We start from the raw sequence: 15,373 nt of genomic DNA on the forward strand, positions 1-15,373 counted from the left end.
GCATGTTTCAGATAAATCCCAACCACCTTCTACTAGCGATGAACGTAACCATGTTAAGCCTCATCCTATATTAACTCATCAAAAGGCGCCAAAACTGCGCTTTCTCTCTTCTGTAGAATTTAGACACTCATCAGGTAAATTCCGAGCCCCTGTTCTAAATAAATATTATATAGTTGCAGATAATTAGAGTAAACTATATTAATCATTTCAAGCATATTTAATATTGCACATGATACATATAAATGACCATTTCTACAGGATAGTTTTAGAAGATATATAAACATTTTGCCAGCGACTTGTAAAATTCATTGTCAATAATTGGTAAATACTACAATTTTAAAACAACATATAAAATATAATTAGTTTCACAGAATTTTAGTTAACTTATGTTTACTTATATGTTACTAATAAATTTTTATTATTTATGAAAAAAGTATTAATTTTTCTTTCGTATACCATAACCATAACTTATCTTTCATGAATCATTTTCTGTCAAAACCGAACATATTATTCTAAATGTATTAATAATTGGTTAAGTGTTATAACTAGAAAGTTGTAGTGTTATCTATTTTTCCGAAATTAATAATAAGGATTAGGATAATTTTCCCAAAAATTAACACACCCAAAAGCCTCGATAATAAAACGTACAGAAAATACTATACATTTGTACATACATATAACAATGCAAGACAAATATTTCATCAACGAAAATATTGATTAAAAATAAATGTACAAACAGTAGCAAGACAATGTGCTATTCTCTATTTAAAAATAATTGTACATTATATTGGTAAAATTATTATTTGCTTCTAAACTATCCTTCATAAAAAATTAATAAGCACCAATATTATTTAAAAAATATTCACGTGTACTTAACTATATGTTGGAAACTTTTTTTATACATTTTCTTCGAGACTTGTTATAAACGAAAATTGAGCAATTTAAAAAATACCATTAAAATCTTTTATATTTAATTTGTTCTTAAATGTTATACATATGTTATAATAATTCGTTATAATAACGTCTGTTCCTATTTCATTTATTCTTCCATGCATTTATGTTTAACGATATATCAACTTACTATGTACAACAATCCCCTAAAGTAGCTCTTTAAACAAAGACGTGCCGTTTTCGTTTATAACGATATTTAATGAAAATAATACTTATGTATAACTGTAAATATGAGACAATTTCAGTTAAATATGTACATATTCTTTACTATAATCCAGTTAATCATTTTTCATTTTGCCATTGTACACTACTGAATATGTATATAATTTAAAATTGCAAATTAGGTATAATTTACGGAGCACAACTGCACAAAGTTTAAATGAATTTTTTACTTAATATTTTTGTTTGTGTGCCATTTAAGTATTTAGGTTTCACTATCACTATCATTAGTGGGCTCATATTTCATTCAACTTTTATCAAGGACATTACTTGTTTAACTTTTCAATTAGGAATATTTAATGATACAAGTATATCCTATTTACGTATTTTAAACACGAATGTTTTAGCGACATATTTGTGGAAAACCTATTTTCCCCGGTACTCCTGGCATTATCGATATTCTATATCTATCAAATACTCGCTTTACTATTATCCTCTCACACTCATTTTTCATAATCAATTAAATAACACGTATGAGTAACCACAAACTTTTCATACTTACTGAAACACTTTAAATCAAGTTTGATGTATTTTGAGTGCATTTAAAAGGTGAGACTTTTTAATTGCTACTTACTAGTTTCCAAAATAAACTTCTGGTGACATATTACTGAAGAATTCGCGAAGTGTTATACTGTTTTGAAAATATTTTATACAAGAAATAACAAAAGTCGGCAGGAAAATGTGCAACGCAAATACTTACAATATGAAAATATTTGTAACATAATCATTTCTTGTACAAAATTTTAAAACAAGTAGAAATTACCGAACGCCGACGTGCAAATTAGACAAAGTATATTTATCAAAGAAAAATTTCGTGACAGTAGACATAGTGCCATGCTAAAATAATCATAGCTCACGGAATATTATTTTATACTTTAATCCAAAAAAATGCATCGGATTGGAAATTAGTAATTTCGAAAAACAAGCATGGATAGATTGCATAGTGAGAAATATTCAATGATAAAGGAGAACTAATTGAATGTTATTTTGATAGGAGAGACATTGACGAGTCAACTCAGCCCCACCAGTCCAAACGAGGACAGTTCCGGCGAATGTCGTCCAGACAAGCCTCGATTGCAACGCTCTATGGGTCAAAGTAAAAAGACTTTCCGAGTAAGAAAAAGTCGAAGAACACATATTGAGGTGAGATGATTTTAACTAAATCATTCATAGATACACATAATCCGACTTCATCGAAAACACACTTTTTTATATAATTTTTTAAAATTATACTAATCTTCATCTGCCTTCTAATTAATTATCAAGTGTGCTCAATACAAAGAATTTAAAATGTCTTTATAATTTCTTCTATTTGTTAGCACATGATATAAATATATGTGTTACTTTTTACTCATAAAATTCTAAATCACATTTGTTCTTTGTTTATAACAGTAATAAAAGCATTAATGTAATAATACTTACTATAATAACATAATAAAAGTAATAATGTAATAACAATGATGCGAATGTTTAGCAATGTATTCCTTTTAATATTGGAATTTCATTTCCAGGTACCACAACTGAAGCCAGAACAAAGCGATGGGATATCGATTGCGCAGCCAACTGCTCAAACTTTAGTTCCAACACCACCGACATCAACAATGGAACCTTCTTCCTTCAACATCCCTTCGGATTCATCGTCAATTCGTTCAAGACGAGGTTCGACTATTCATCAGTCAGATGGCGAGAAAAACAATATCGTGCCGAACGATCAACAACAATTACACAGTAATCTGCATCATCATTACCATTACGCCCATCACCACCATCACCATCTTACCCTTCAAACGTCAGACGTTTCGTGGGATGAAGATACTTCCAGTACATCTGGCTACCGTGAATCGTATAGCATGCAACTGGTATCGTTGGATGGCAGCAACAATAATAATCGTCAGATTCAAGCACCACCGTTGGCGTCACCGGATTTAAACGATATGCCTTCGACCAGTAGCACTACGACAAACGTTATAGCGTTCGATGGCAGTTCACCGGATTGTTCTATCAATGGAAGTGGAGGAGAGAAAACCGCACTTCTGACTTCTAGTCAAAGAACAACATCTCAGCATTCTTTGTTAATAGTATTTCCAAATCAGGATGAAGACACATTGATATAGGTAATCAATGAACAAAGCTGGTGGTTTTTTTTACGAGACTGATTAAGACATTAAATGACCTCTAATTGCTAACTAATTATTTTTCATTTGACTAGTGAATGTACAGCGCTTTCATTTCACAAATATATAACTGTTGTATTTTGTATAGGACAACAACACTGTTTCCCTTCTTCCACATGATTCAAAATGAATGGCAAAAATTATGTTAGCAGTTAAAGGTTCTGTCAAAGTGTAATGTAGAGAATATCCTGAATGATAATGTAGAGTGACTGCGAATTAATAAAACTATTTAATATGGTGTTCAAAGTTTTTATTAATGTTTTCCGTTGACCGGAAAGACCAATTGCAGGTACATATGTTCAGAGCCTAGCCATGTGGTTAATGAATACTTTGTAATATTTAGGGACAATAGTGAAATATTATGACCACATGGATAATTAGGCCTAAATATTTCTATGAGACAATTCCCTGTAAAAGTGAGCACATTTAAAATAAATATAATTTATGAACATCATGATGAACTTGTTCTCTATTCCTATATTACTCTGTTCCTCCATTTTCTATGTCTTTTATAATAATATATCTCTTACTAAACTGTAGATCTTGGTACATTTATAATTTGCAAAAATTTTTTTAAAAAAGGAAGAAATAAACTATAATACAATTTTAAAATACTTTTTATTATTTTTAAGCTTTTGAAATTATGAATATAGAACATAAACTTAAACTTGTTAAACAAAATATATTTTCAGATATATTTATATACTTTGCTTTTCAAAGTTCATATAGATCGGCTTCGCGTGACTTCGATTATATAATTTCATATTCAAATACACGAACTCATATTACAATCAGCTCATAAAATATTCCACAGCATTTATTAATTCTTTGTTAGCATATTATGCTGACGCATCTGGTTAATTCTGTTTAATCTAATTTGAAAATCATACAACGTCTTGTTTCACGTTTACTCAGCTTCTCAATGACGTGTTCATTACTATGAAATTAGTTATTAAATAATTGAAACGTATTATTAAAATTTTCATTGACTTTATTTTTAATGTAAAGAAGAGTACAATAATGTCACTGTTTATTTTTTCTTTAGGTAACTATCATTAATTTTAACTATACTATATAATAATTAAATATTTCAGTTACTTATGTCTTGGAAGATCAATGCTAAGATCAGCAAGCAAATATGACACTATTGCGAACAAGGCTGTTCCTCGATCAAGAGCTTCTGGATTCTCAACCAACATTGTATCTGCATTTGTGTGATGATAATAGAAATATTTTTCGTTCTGTGTCCAAAGTGATGCTCCAGGTATACCTGCATCCACCCAGTAAACAATATCGGGACCTTGCTGAGGACTACGTAGTTTCATATTGCCCAAGGAATGTAATAAACTAAAAAAAATTATGTATAATGAACAACTTACATTTCAAATGCAATTAGTTTTAGAGTGTCACTAACCTCATAATCTTTTCTAGTATGCATTTTACTTCCTCTGTACCAGTAAATTCAAGACCCAATGGCATAAATGTACCCATGTCTGATTCCATGACAAATTGAAGATTATAATTTTCAGCTTTATGAGATTCAATGTATTGACGAGCTCCTATAATACCAAGCTCTTCAGCTGTCCACATAACCATTCTATAAATTGTAATTTTTCATGTAAGATTTGTAGAATAAAATTATTTATATGATTTCTTTTAGACCTTGACACATCCACTACTAATATTATATATTTGTTACAAATTTGTCTAAAACAGGCTAATTTTATGCAAATTGCTATTTAAAATTATAACGTAAACCATAATACATAGAACCCAGTATGTTACATACAATAAGACATTATATAATTATAAAGATTTTACCAAAACAAATATTAATTGCAAATATGTTGACATCAAGAGATTAGGTATATTCAATTATTTAATAGATACATTATTGGAATTAATTGAATAATAATTAAATATTCTAAATATAATAGAATATCACCTTATTGTACGACGAGGTTGAATATTGAAATGTTTTAACAACTTCAAAGCTTGCCAGGAAATAAATGCTCCACCTCCATCATCCATAGCTCCTTGACCCACATCCCAACTGTCTATATGACCAGACACAACAACCACTTTTTCTGGCATTGTAACACCACGTATTTCAGCTATGACATTTCGTGATGTCTTTTCTTGTAAATTTTTAGCCTGCATTTTTAAATTAATTTTTATAGTTTCACCTAAACAGTCACAAGAATTATGATTCAAAAATATGTTTACTATTATTAATTGGTTGTTCCAAAAGTGAACAAATATTGTAAACTTGTAGTTACCCCGTTTCCATAATCTTCGTAACAAACTTGCATCTTCAGCTGTAATACATGCAACTGGAATTTTCTTCACATTTTCTGTATAACTCTGCATACCTGTATGTGGTGTATATAATGAGTATGGTGTAACTGATCTAACTAATGCAGCAATTGCACCATATTTAGCTGCTTTCGATGCTCCACTACTTCTGTATTCCACAGTTACACCATACGAAATATATTTCTGATTGTATACAACAATTTTTCCTGGTACCTACAAAAAAAACATATTACAATGTAATGCAAAATAAAGAAAACTACTAATTTATTTACAAATTTTATAGTTTTAGAAAAACATACTTCGTCTTTCCTTAGTTCGAGTTCTTTAAAACTATTTACAACAATAGCTTCTGCAGTTATTCCATCAGGTGGAGTACCAACGCTGTAACCTAATCCTAGAATAGCTATATTCTTCCGTCTTGGTTGCAAAAGGGTTGCAGATTCTTCTCCTCTAAAAAATAATCACTTGTATATTATTATAGTACACTATTCATTAACAACTCTATTAAACCTAAATATGCACACAATAATATTAAATAATTACTTCAGACAATTAAAATATTCTAAAATTACTTTTGTATATATATAATTCAATGGTTTCAAACTGTACCTAATCCAATGAGGCACAGTCACAGGTTCTCCATGTACATTTTCCAAACCAAATTCTATTGACTTATTTAAAACATAATCAATTGATTGTTCAAGTGTTTCTGTGCCTGTGAACCTTGGGCCAAATTTATCTACAAATTTGGCTAATTCACGCCATGTGACTCCTGCAAAAGAACCTGCCAATGTTTCATTTATTATAGTTTGTATCAGTGGACCATATGATTCAATTTCTTGTAATAACTTTGGTGATAATTGACATTCATTAACTTCCTGCTTTGTAGTGGTGTCCAACGACATCACAAACTGTACTTGCATGAACCATGTAACAATAAGTATTCTTACAGAATACAACATTATGTCAATTATGTACTTATGCACTTTATGGAATTCACTTTATTACTAATTATATTACACTAAAGTAAATGTCATTCCTGTTCACTATATTTAAACACTACATGCGAATGTATACAACTACTGTTTTTAATCAAATATGAAATGATTTTAAACACATTAATAGCGCGACGCAGTCTTCAGTAATGAACGAACTAATCATTTGAGCGGTGGGGATAGATATTACGTTGTAGACAACAGATGACATATATGGTACTTATGTATGTAGTTACACTAAATGATATACAATATTTGAACAATATTTGAGGATAATTCAACAATGAACTGACTGTTACGACTGAGCATATCACTTTATCTACGCTTCATCACCGTGTATTACTATTTATATAGACAAAGATAAGACTTTACTGATCTTCCGTGGGCAATCTTATTTTGACTATTTAATGTAATCATTTAATATAATCAATATCTACATTACAGCCACATAACTTTTTCGTATCGTGTTTTTCATATGATACAATTTTTATTATTATCAGCATGTACGACGATCACTTCATAATAAAATGTTTTATATGGAATAATTACTTAAATTACATAATGTGATTTCTCGGAAATTTAAAACCTTCTGAAAAATCAATTTTTTGGAAGTTTATAATTTAAACATTAATATATTACTTTAAATGTTATTTTATTTAATATTATTATTAATATTTAAACATACAAATATTAACGTGATCAATTCCCATTTTAAGCATATGAATGTAACTCTTTTTAAATTGTATTGGTGGTAACTTGAATTTACATTCTGGAAATTTTAATTTAATTTAATCTCTGGAAAATGAAGGAATCTCTATAGGAACACAACAAAGATTCAGTCTACTAATACTCTTTAACGTACACGCTATCGGCCAGATCTAAATGTGCTCTGGTTTACTTTCGGTTCGATTAAATATTCTTCAATTGTACATAATGCACGCATTTAATTATCATTAATTCTGATCTGATCTTACTCTATCTCTATTTATCAGAAACAATGGACAGGTACGGAATTTTGAATGGAACGTAAGGGAATCGAGAACAGTGATGGACTCAAACAGGGGAATGGCATAACATGGATTAATAACTTATTGGATTAATTACTAATGTGTATATATACAAAGCGATGCCACACGTGCTAAATATAAACTGGTAATAAAAAAAATATCAATTTCATTAATTTCATTTAGTGGACCTGGAAACCATCATTATCGCAGATAGAGTAGTTCCTACCGAGAATGCTGCTGGGCCGATCGGCTGTGAACTTGTATGATTCATGTTACAGTATATCATTATACATACACTTTCCGTAGAAATGTACCAGAAGTGCATACAATGAATCTACTTTTCTTTAAACTTTGATCCTCATTTACAAACATTTAATGACATGCACGTTAATGATTTCACGTAATGTTTGGTTTTCTAAAAAATGCGACCCTTATTACAAAAACGCAGTTTTTTCGAAAACTGGACGTGACCCAGCAATTTGGTTTTCGGATTCGTATTTAGGGTAAGGAACTCTATAATAATCACCTAGTGGTTATTGTAAAAAACAACGTAGGTTAAAATTTGTTCCACAGTGTAATTAAAGAAATTAGAACGTGAAACATTGTATACTACTGCACACGGATGTACTTCAGGGAAAACAACTATGACTTCTGATTTAAAAGTTCACAGTGTCGTCGAGGTGACTCTGAGAGTGTGTTTCAAGGGAAGAAGTCTCACTGGTTTTGTAGCACAAGTTTTTATTTAGTTGAACTGAGTATAATGTTTTAGTACAAACGTCGCAATGTTGCTCGTTTAAATAAAAACTGCTTCCTCTTTTCCGTTTTACCTCCGTATTTAAAGGATTTTGTAAAGGAGTGGGGGAAAGGGATTTTGGTAGAACTGAGGGCTGCAGCAATTTGGTGGGGGCGTAGCTTTGTAACCTTGGAATTCCACAACGGCAATCCCTGTATTTTTCGAAAAGGTGAATTTAGTCACCGGATGCATAAATTTGGCATCTAAACGGAAAACTGGACAGTTAAAAGAAAAAAAGGATTTTCAGGATACATAATTTAGGTGCATAGACAGGAGGTTGTTTTAGATTCGGAGAAAAGGCGGAAGATTGGATGCAACCTCGGAAAAGACCTCCACTTAATGATCCCCAAATGAGATAAAAGGGGTATGTGGTGATGCCTATCACGACAACAGGTGCTAAGGCAAATGTTCATTCACGGCTCTCGCCCAATAAATGTGTACGTATGGTGATTCAGTATCGCCACGTGCTTGTTATAGGCATTGTAGTTACAAAAAATCCTTGTGCGCCTCTTCTTCAATTCGCTCAAGGACTGACCAGAGTTATGTAGTCCCTTCGAAGTCACATTCCAAACCTTCGCCTTTTTCTTTATCCCTACACAATATCCCTTTCACAGATGTCTACGCATCAAACTTATGTATTTGGAAAACTTCACTTTGTCTCTATCTTTACACTACACAACTTTGGAGGATGATGAATACCAAATTTGTGCACCTGGTAAACATATCCCTCTTTTCCAAAACTCAGGGAATGCAGCGATGGGAGCCCGGGATACAGCCTACAGGACGCAATATGGTAGACCTTAGAATAACAGCCCTGTCAAACTCTCAAACCGCCAAAAGATCGCTGCAGCAATTTTTAAACCCTTTTTCCCTCACACTGTTAAGTAAGATCCCTTAAATACGGAGGAAAACTACAAGGGTTGTTGAAAACAAGTAACATCTATACGACCCTTCATCTAATTTATTTTTAAGTTTTTGTTATTTAAAATTACGTAAAGTCAATACTGCTATATTTTCTCCCTCGAAACACTGTCCCAGCGTTACCTTGATGTCACTATTGGCCGAGTCGTGTAACGAAATAAGCAAACAAAATAGAATGTGACGGAGTTAGGAATAACGAACATCAGCGTTAGATTTCATTTCCATACAAAAGGCGCCTACATTGACCGAATCGCGGATATTTTTCACGACCCTGTGCACTTTTATCCCTGAGATCGCCACTGCATATACAGCCGCTACACTGTTTGTACATAAATTGGCTCGGAATATGTAATTAAAAATTATAATTTCTCTAATGTGCTTGTTGTGAGTTAGTATTTTCGCTTCTACCTGTTACACTATATTAGAACCACTTCGGAACATGTCCTGTCATTTATCCATCAGTGCTTAAAGTATAAAGATCGGAGTGTCTTCAATTAACAATATTCTCCATCTGTTAAGACCTATCCGCGCAGTCAAGTAAGTGTTGAAATTATTATCTACACTCCAGGATGAAAAATCAGTACACTATATAAATAATATGTTTTTAACTTTCGAAAAGTTTCCTCATTGCAATGGCATGGCACCAACTTCATATGGTGAAGATATTCCATTTACAACATTCGGAGAAGAATGTTCACGAGAAGAAATGTGTCACTGTAAACCCAAATGAGCAACAATTAACAGTTCGGGAAGTGCCAGAATACAAATGGGATATCGTTTGGATTCATGTAATATTCTTGTCTTATGTCCACATTGCAGCGATTTACGGGATATACCTTTCGTTTACTTCAACAATGTTCTACACGATTCTATGGTGTAAGTTGATTTTTCTGGTTTGATAGAAGAATAGCACCGAACTCTTCAATGTCTCAGTGGCCTAAATCGAGGAGAATCAAGTCGCCATCTTTAGGACAATAAACGAATAAAAACCCTGAAATATTACTAATAAAAAGTGAACAAGAATTTTGAAATCTTTCTTTTGTACATAAACAACAAGAAGTGAGAAATATAATTTGCAGTATGACGAATGTATTTAGACTGGACTCTTCTTTTCATTCAATTACCCCTGTGATTCGATTCGCTTCGGTCTACTCTATGTACCATCACGTTTTACAAAATAATTCATGAGAACTCAATATATTTTTCAGCGTTCTTGATGGGAATTATGTCAGGGTTAGGAATTACAGCCGGTAGTCATAGATTATGGTCTCATCGTACTTACGAAGCAAAATGGCCGCTCCGACTTTTCCTGATGGTGGGCCAAACGCTCTCCTTCCAAGTAAGTTCTGACCTCTATCCTTTTTCTGCAACATTTCGAAAGTAATAAATCCTCCTGTCAGTAATAATGTTCTTTCTTATGAATGTCTTAATGGAAAACCGCGGAATTGTTCGGAAATAGCATGAAAAACTTCATTGAAAACTGATTAAAAGACATACGCAACGATGATCAATATGTCTTGACGCTGATCGTAGCGCAGTATCTACCACTGGACCAAGGAACATAGACTGCATCACAAATTCACTGACACGGACGCTGATCCATACAACATAAAACGAGGATTCTTCTTCTCGCACGTAGGTTGGATATTGCTTCGCCCACACCCTGACCTAATTAAGAAAAGTTCTACCATTCAGCTGGACGACTTGCAACGGGATCCTATCGTGGTTTGGCAAAGAAAGTAAGTAGTGTATGTATACTGCCCAATGGAGAAAAGACAATACACGTCTCAAAAGCTAAAGTGTCAGGGAAAAAACAGTGGTAGGTGAGATCATCTTAACGTACCACGAACCCACACATTATATAATAAGGTAAACGCCAAGAGCGTGCGGCAGGTCGGTTATTGCTTGATAGTCATTTTCATAATAGATTTCATTGTTTCTACACGCATTTCTGAAAATGTTTCGCAAACGTAAAAATACCTCATTTACCAATCCGCAACTTGCTATATTGCACCGCGAAAAAGGAAAATCATTCCGAGAAATTGGAAAGTTGTTAAAATTAAGTAATAGTACCGTCGCGGATATTGTAAGAAGATATAAACACGCAGATCGCATTGAATCTATTCCTCGACAGGGACATTCACGTCCCCTTGAGAATCGTGATAAGCGTGCAATTGTTCGAAAAATAAAGATCAATCCAGAATGAATTGTCCCTACATGAACTACAGAAACTGGAAAGACAATGCACGTGAATACAGTTCACAATGTATTAAACGGTGCTAAAAAACCATACATAAACGAGAACATTCGGAAGAACTGTATGACATTCGCTAAAGTATTTATTTCTAAAACACAATCATGGTGGAATGATGAAACTAAATAATAAGATAGCGACGGTGAAACACGGTGTCGTAGGCCTGATGGTATGGGATTGTATTTTAACTGCTGCAGTTGGAGAGTTAGTTTTTATTGAGGGTGTTACGGAAAAGAACAAATATTTGGACTTATTAAAGCAAAATTTGTTAAGAAGTGCAACCAATATGGGTATACACGACAGTTTTATGTTCTGACAGGATAACGATCAGAAACACAAATCGAGAATAATTCAGGACTATTTATTATATTGTTCGAAAGTGCTACACCCTTCACCACAGTCACCGGATTTAAATCTAATTTGTGTGACTTCTTGGATCCTAATATTAGGACAACGCCTATAAAGGCAAACGAAGAATTCAAAGTACGACTGACGGAAGAGTCGAGACGCATTACTTAAAATTATTTAAGTAAAATAATTTCAAATATGTCGAGATGTTTGCAATATGTTGTTAAACAAAAGGGATGTCCGACAAATGAAATATTAAAGTTATTTTAATTTTGTTCTTATGTATTTCTAAATATCAGAAAACGTTATGTAGTGTTAAGTGTCCAAATACTTTTTCGACACCAATATAGGGTCTCATTTCGTTTAAGATTTATCATGTGGAAAACAATAAGAAGTAAAGTAATTAATTTTACGTATTTGTAAGATAGAAAATGTGCTTTAACCCATTACGGGTCAGAAAATTCTATAACCACATTTCAAGTAAGTATGCAAAGCTTTAATTTCGCAAAAACCATAGGGTCCGAATATTAAAACGACTAACTGTATTTTATTGCTTATCGTGCCTAATAGCTATTCATTTGTTTGCAGTTGAAAATTATTGGCGTATTAAATATTTAATTCCAAAGAATGTGTCAAAAATAAATTCATTTTCAAATGCATACTAATTAGCAATTTTAATGTATCCAAACTATAGGTATTGTTATTTTTCTGAATTCTGCTAACACATACTGACCCGGGTTGAAGATCCAAACGAATGGGAATGAAGAAATTAATAATAGAAGAATGTAGTCACCAATTTCGATGACAAAATTCAATGAAAACTTGTCTAATATTTGGAACTTTTTTAAAATTAAAAAATGGCCCTCTAATATCAAATTAGCGTTAATTGGGCTAATTTTGATCAGAGTGTTACTGTATATCGACCAGAGACAGCTACTTTATCATTTATGAAGTTTAAGAATTACAATTATATAATATTTTATAAGTATAATGTTTAACGAATTGCATTTATTTATTCAGTTCAGTATCTCTATCGATAAGTTGCTTATTCTTACGTATTCAGAATCTTTCTATTTTGATTTTGATAGATGGTACAAGATTTTCGTAATACTTTGTTGCTTCGTCCTCCCCACATGGATACCAGTTCATTTTTGGGGTGAGGACCCGTGGAAGGCTTGGTACTCTAATATGTTCAGGTTAATGCTTTCCTTGAACATCACATGGTTAGTGAACTCGGCCGCTCATATGTGGGGTATGAAGCCCTACGACAGGTGAATAATACATTTTGTTATTATAGATATTGAGTACGTATTTTGGGTTTTATTAAACTTGAACTAACAAAAGGTTGCATATTACTAAACAATGCTTGTCTTGCATCCTTTTCGTGGTTACTTTTGTTGGAACTGTCTTATCTCATCTGGAATTTATATAGCCTGACTTATTAAATTATTCTTAAAGCGATAAGTGGATCTGTCAATTTGTGTTTAAATTTTTAGTGCTATAACCCCAACCGACGGCCGTATTGTCGCCTTCCTCAGCCTTGGTGAGGGCTGGCACAATTATCATCACGTATTCCCTTGGGACTACAAAACCGGTGAATTCGGAAATCACAATTTCACTGCGACTTTCATTGATTTGTGTGGTAGATTAGGTTTAGCGTACAACATGAAAACCGTGCCCACCGACCTTGTGAAGAAACGTGCCATTAAAAGCGGAGATGGGTCGAAGTAAGTAGTTTATTTATAGTTTTTTACGAAGGTAGTTTTTTTATAGTTTGCCCACGATATGTTTATACTTTTTATTCTGTTAGTCGTTTGTAAATACACCAAACTTTACTGTCACATTCCGAAGACTTGATTTCGGCGTTTGTTAAAACCCTCATACACTGTGTCTCATGCGACGAAAAATGAATAAATAACTTTTCCTTAGAATTTATATCGCTTGTAGCGATATAGTATAGTATAGTGAGTTTAGTTTTTAGTTGCGACTTCACCGTGTGAATTTTCTTTTTTTATTTCCACAAATCTGTCCTGAAAAAAAATGACATTTCAGCTTAAATAAATTCCTCCGTTTCTATAGATATCACAATATGAACTGTGGATTTGGAGACGTGGACATAGCGATGGGACAAATCGAGAACGCAAAGATTACACAGGACCGAACAATGAATCATAATCCATAAATATCGCAAGAATATTCAGACATGTGGTATTGGAAGATTTTGGCGAGAACAAGTACAGATGTACTTGTTTTTATTTATATGTACTATAACTGACTAGTATTAAATTAAATTATGTATCTTAATCTATTCTATGCAATACTACCCAGTTCCACACTGGTCTACTCTGACCAACTGCTCTAGACTCTCAAGCCACACTGTTGCACGTTAGTGCACTCTGTCCCGCTCCTGTCATGTCACGAAACTACACTCTCCTAAAAAGCCCTTAGGATCATCTTAAATACTAATCCCATCAACACGGGACATGATTCTGCAGGCCATAATCAACCGCCTGCCAACCATTTGAGTTCACATGGCCTGGTCATAACGGTTCGAGTATACCTGCTGTATATAATAACTTCTTTATAAATAAAAAAGGTTTCTTTATTAAGTTCAACTTACTCGTCCTGAATCATAAACTAATCGACAGCGAAGCGACTTAGGATAATCCCATAATTACGGACCAGGTGCACAAGCTCACTAAAACCGTACTAATTATTATGATGATCATTATGAAACATTTTGATGCCACCTGTGATTCAGCGACAAGCTGCAACCGTAAAAAACCCTAACGATAAACAGCAGGTAATACTCCCGACCCTTAATTTACGCGTACTTTTTCCACGCTAGCCTCTTTCCTACGTGGTAAATTGGAACACTTTTTACGCTGTAGTGTTTACGCGCGAACTCAATTTACGCTTTCTGAATTTAGTAATAGCGACTAAAGTATCCTTTTGTTTTCTAAAATATTATTATTATTATTTCTTTTTTGAGCTATGTGAAATAAATATGTATTTCTAAAACTTATGGCAGCTTTTCTCTTCAATATTTTGTTTTCTCTTGTACCGACAGGCTCTATTTAAGCGATTTTCATTCGCGTAAAGCGAACCCATGTAGAACGGATTTTCGCGTAAATCGAGGGCCAGGTGTCGCTATAAGTCACGACGAGACGAAGCGAACCTAGATTTTTGACAATTTCCTACTCTAAGACGCAAAGTAGACGCACCTTCTACCAATGACAAAACACAATTGTCCTGCACCCGAAAATGCAACTGACCAATCCGAAAAGTCATAAGACTTGCCTACTCCAGGTATATCTGCTCGGGTCAGCTCCGTTCCGCTCGGCTCGCCGTTCTGTTTTTCAGTGACTGTTAAATACAGTTTATGTTATATTAAA

The 15,373-nt window shown here is 33.1% G+C and overlaps 3 protein-coding genes across 15 annotated transcripts in view; 2 read left to right on the top strand and 1 right to left on the bottom strand.

The window, feature by feature from the left end:
* The window catches only part of unc80 (unc80, NALCN channel complex subunit), a 59,394-nt gene extending 55,608 nt beyond the window's left edge, over positions 1 to 3,786 (top strand). For 9 of the 12 annotated variants that reach the window (XM_031982423.2, XM_031982427.2, XM_031982424.2 and 6 more), the window contains 3 exons: positions 12 to 134; positions 2,165 to 2,313; positions 2,682 to 3,786. In XM_031982423.2, coding sequence (XP_031838283.1) covers positions 12 to 134; positions 2,165 to 2,313; positions 2,682 to 3,284 — 875 coding nt within the window. In that variant the 3' untranslated portion in view covers positions 3,285 to 3,786. Of the gene's footprint in view, positions 1 to 11; positions 135 to 2,164; positions 2,314 to 2,681 lie in introns of those variants that run through there. The other 3 variants (XM_031982432.2, XM_031982429.2, XR_004235505.2) reach the window with 3 other exon arrangements.
* Positions 3,787 to 4,303: 517 nt separating this feature from the next.
* LOC116429424 (carboxypeptidase Q-like) lies at positions 4,304 to 6,979 on the bottom strand. 2 transcript variants are annotated; one of them, XM_031982366.2, is made up of 7 exons: positions 6,949 to 6,979; positions 6,270 to 6,444; positions 5,960 to 6,110; positions 5,624 to 5,873; positions 5,290 to 5,530; positions 4,759 to 4,941; positions 4,304 to 4,691 (listed from the first exon to the last, which is right to left on the bottom strand). In XM_031982366.2, the coding sequence occupies exons 1-7, from the start codon at positions 6,962 to 6,964 to the stop codon at positions 4,439 to 4,441; spliced, it is 1,269 nt and encodes a 422-aa protein (XP_031838226.1). In that variant the 5' UTR covers positions 6,965 to 6,979; the 3' UTR covers positions 4,304 to 4,438. The 2 variants fall into 2 exon arrangements, with proteins under 2 accessions (XP_031838226.1, XP_031838225.1); XM_031982365.2 differs by lacking the exon at positions 6,949 to 6,979 and having other exon boundaries at positions 4,307 to 4,691; positions 6,270 to 6,839.
* Positions 6,980 to 10,008: 3,029 nt separating this feature from the next.
* Positions 10,009 to 14,207, top strand: LOC143174343 (acyl-CoA Delta12-desaturase-like). The gene is made up of 6 exons (XM_076365708.1): positions 10,009 to 10,252; positions 10,585 to 10,715; positions 10,910 to 11,115; positions 13,067 to 13,249; positions 13,475 to 13,705; positions 14,058 to 14,207. Exons 1-6 carry the CDS (start codon positions 10,009 to 10,011, stop codon positions 14,158 to 14,160), a joined length of 1,098 nt encoding a protein of 365 aa, XP_076221823.1. The 3' UTR covers positions 14,161 to 14,207.
* Positions 14,208 to 15,373: the final 1,166 nt, after the last annotated feature.

The sequence above is a fragment of the Nomia melanderi genome, chromosome 3 (genome assembly GCF_051020985.1).
Source record: "Nomia melanderi isolate GNS246 chromosome 3, iyNomMela1, whole genome shotgun sequence".
In the NCBI taxonomy this organism is placed as follows: domain Eukaryota; kingdom Metazoa; phylum Arthropoda; class Insecta; order Hymenoptera; family Halictidae; genus Nomia; species Nomia melanderi.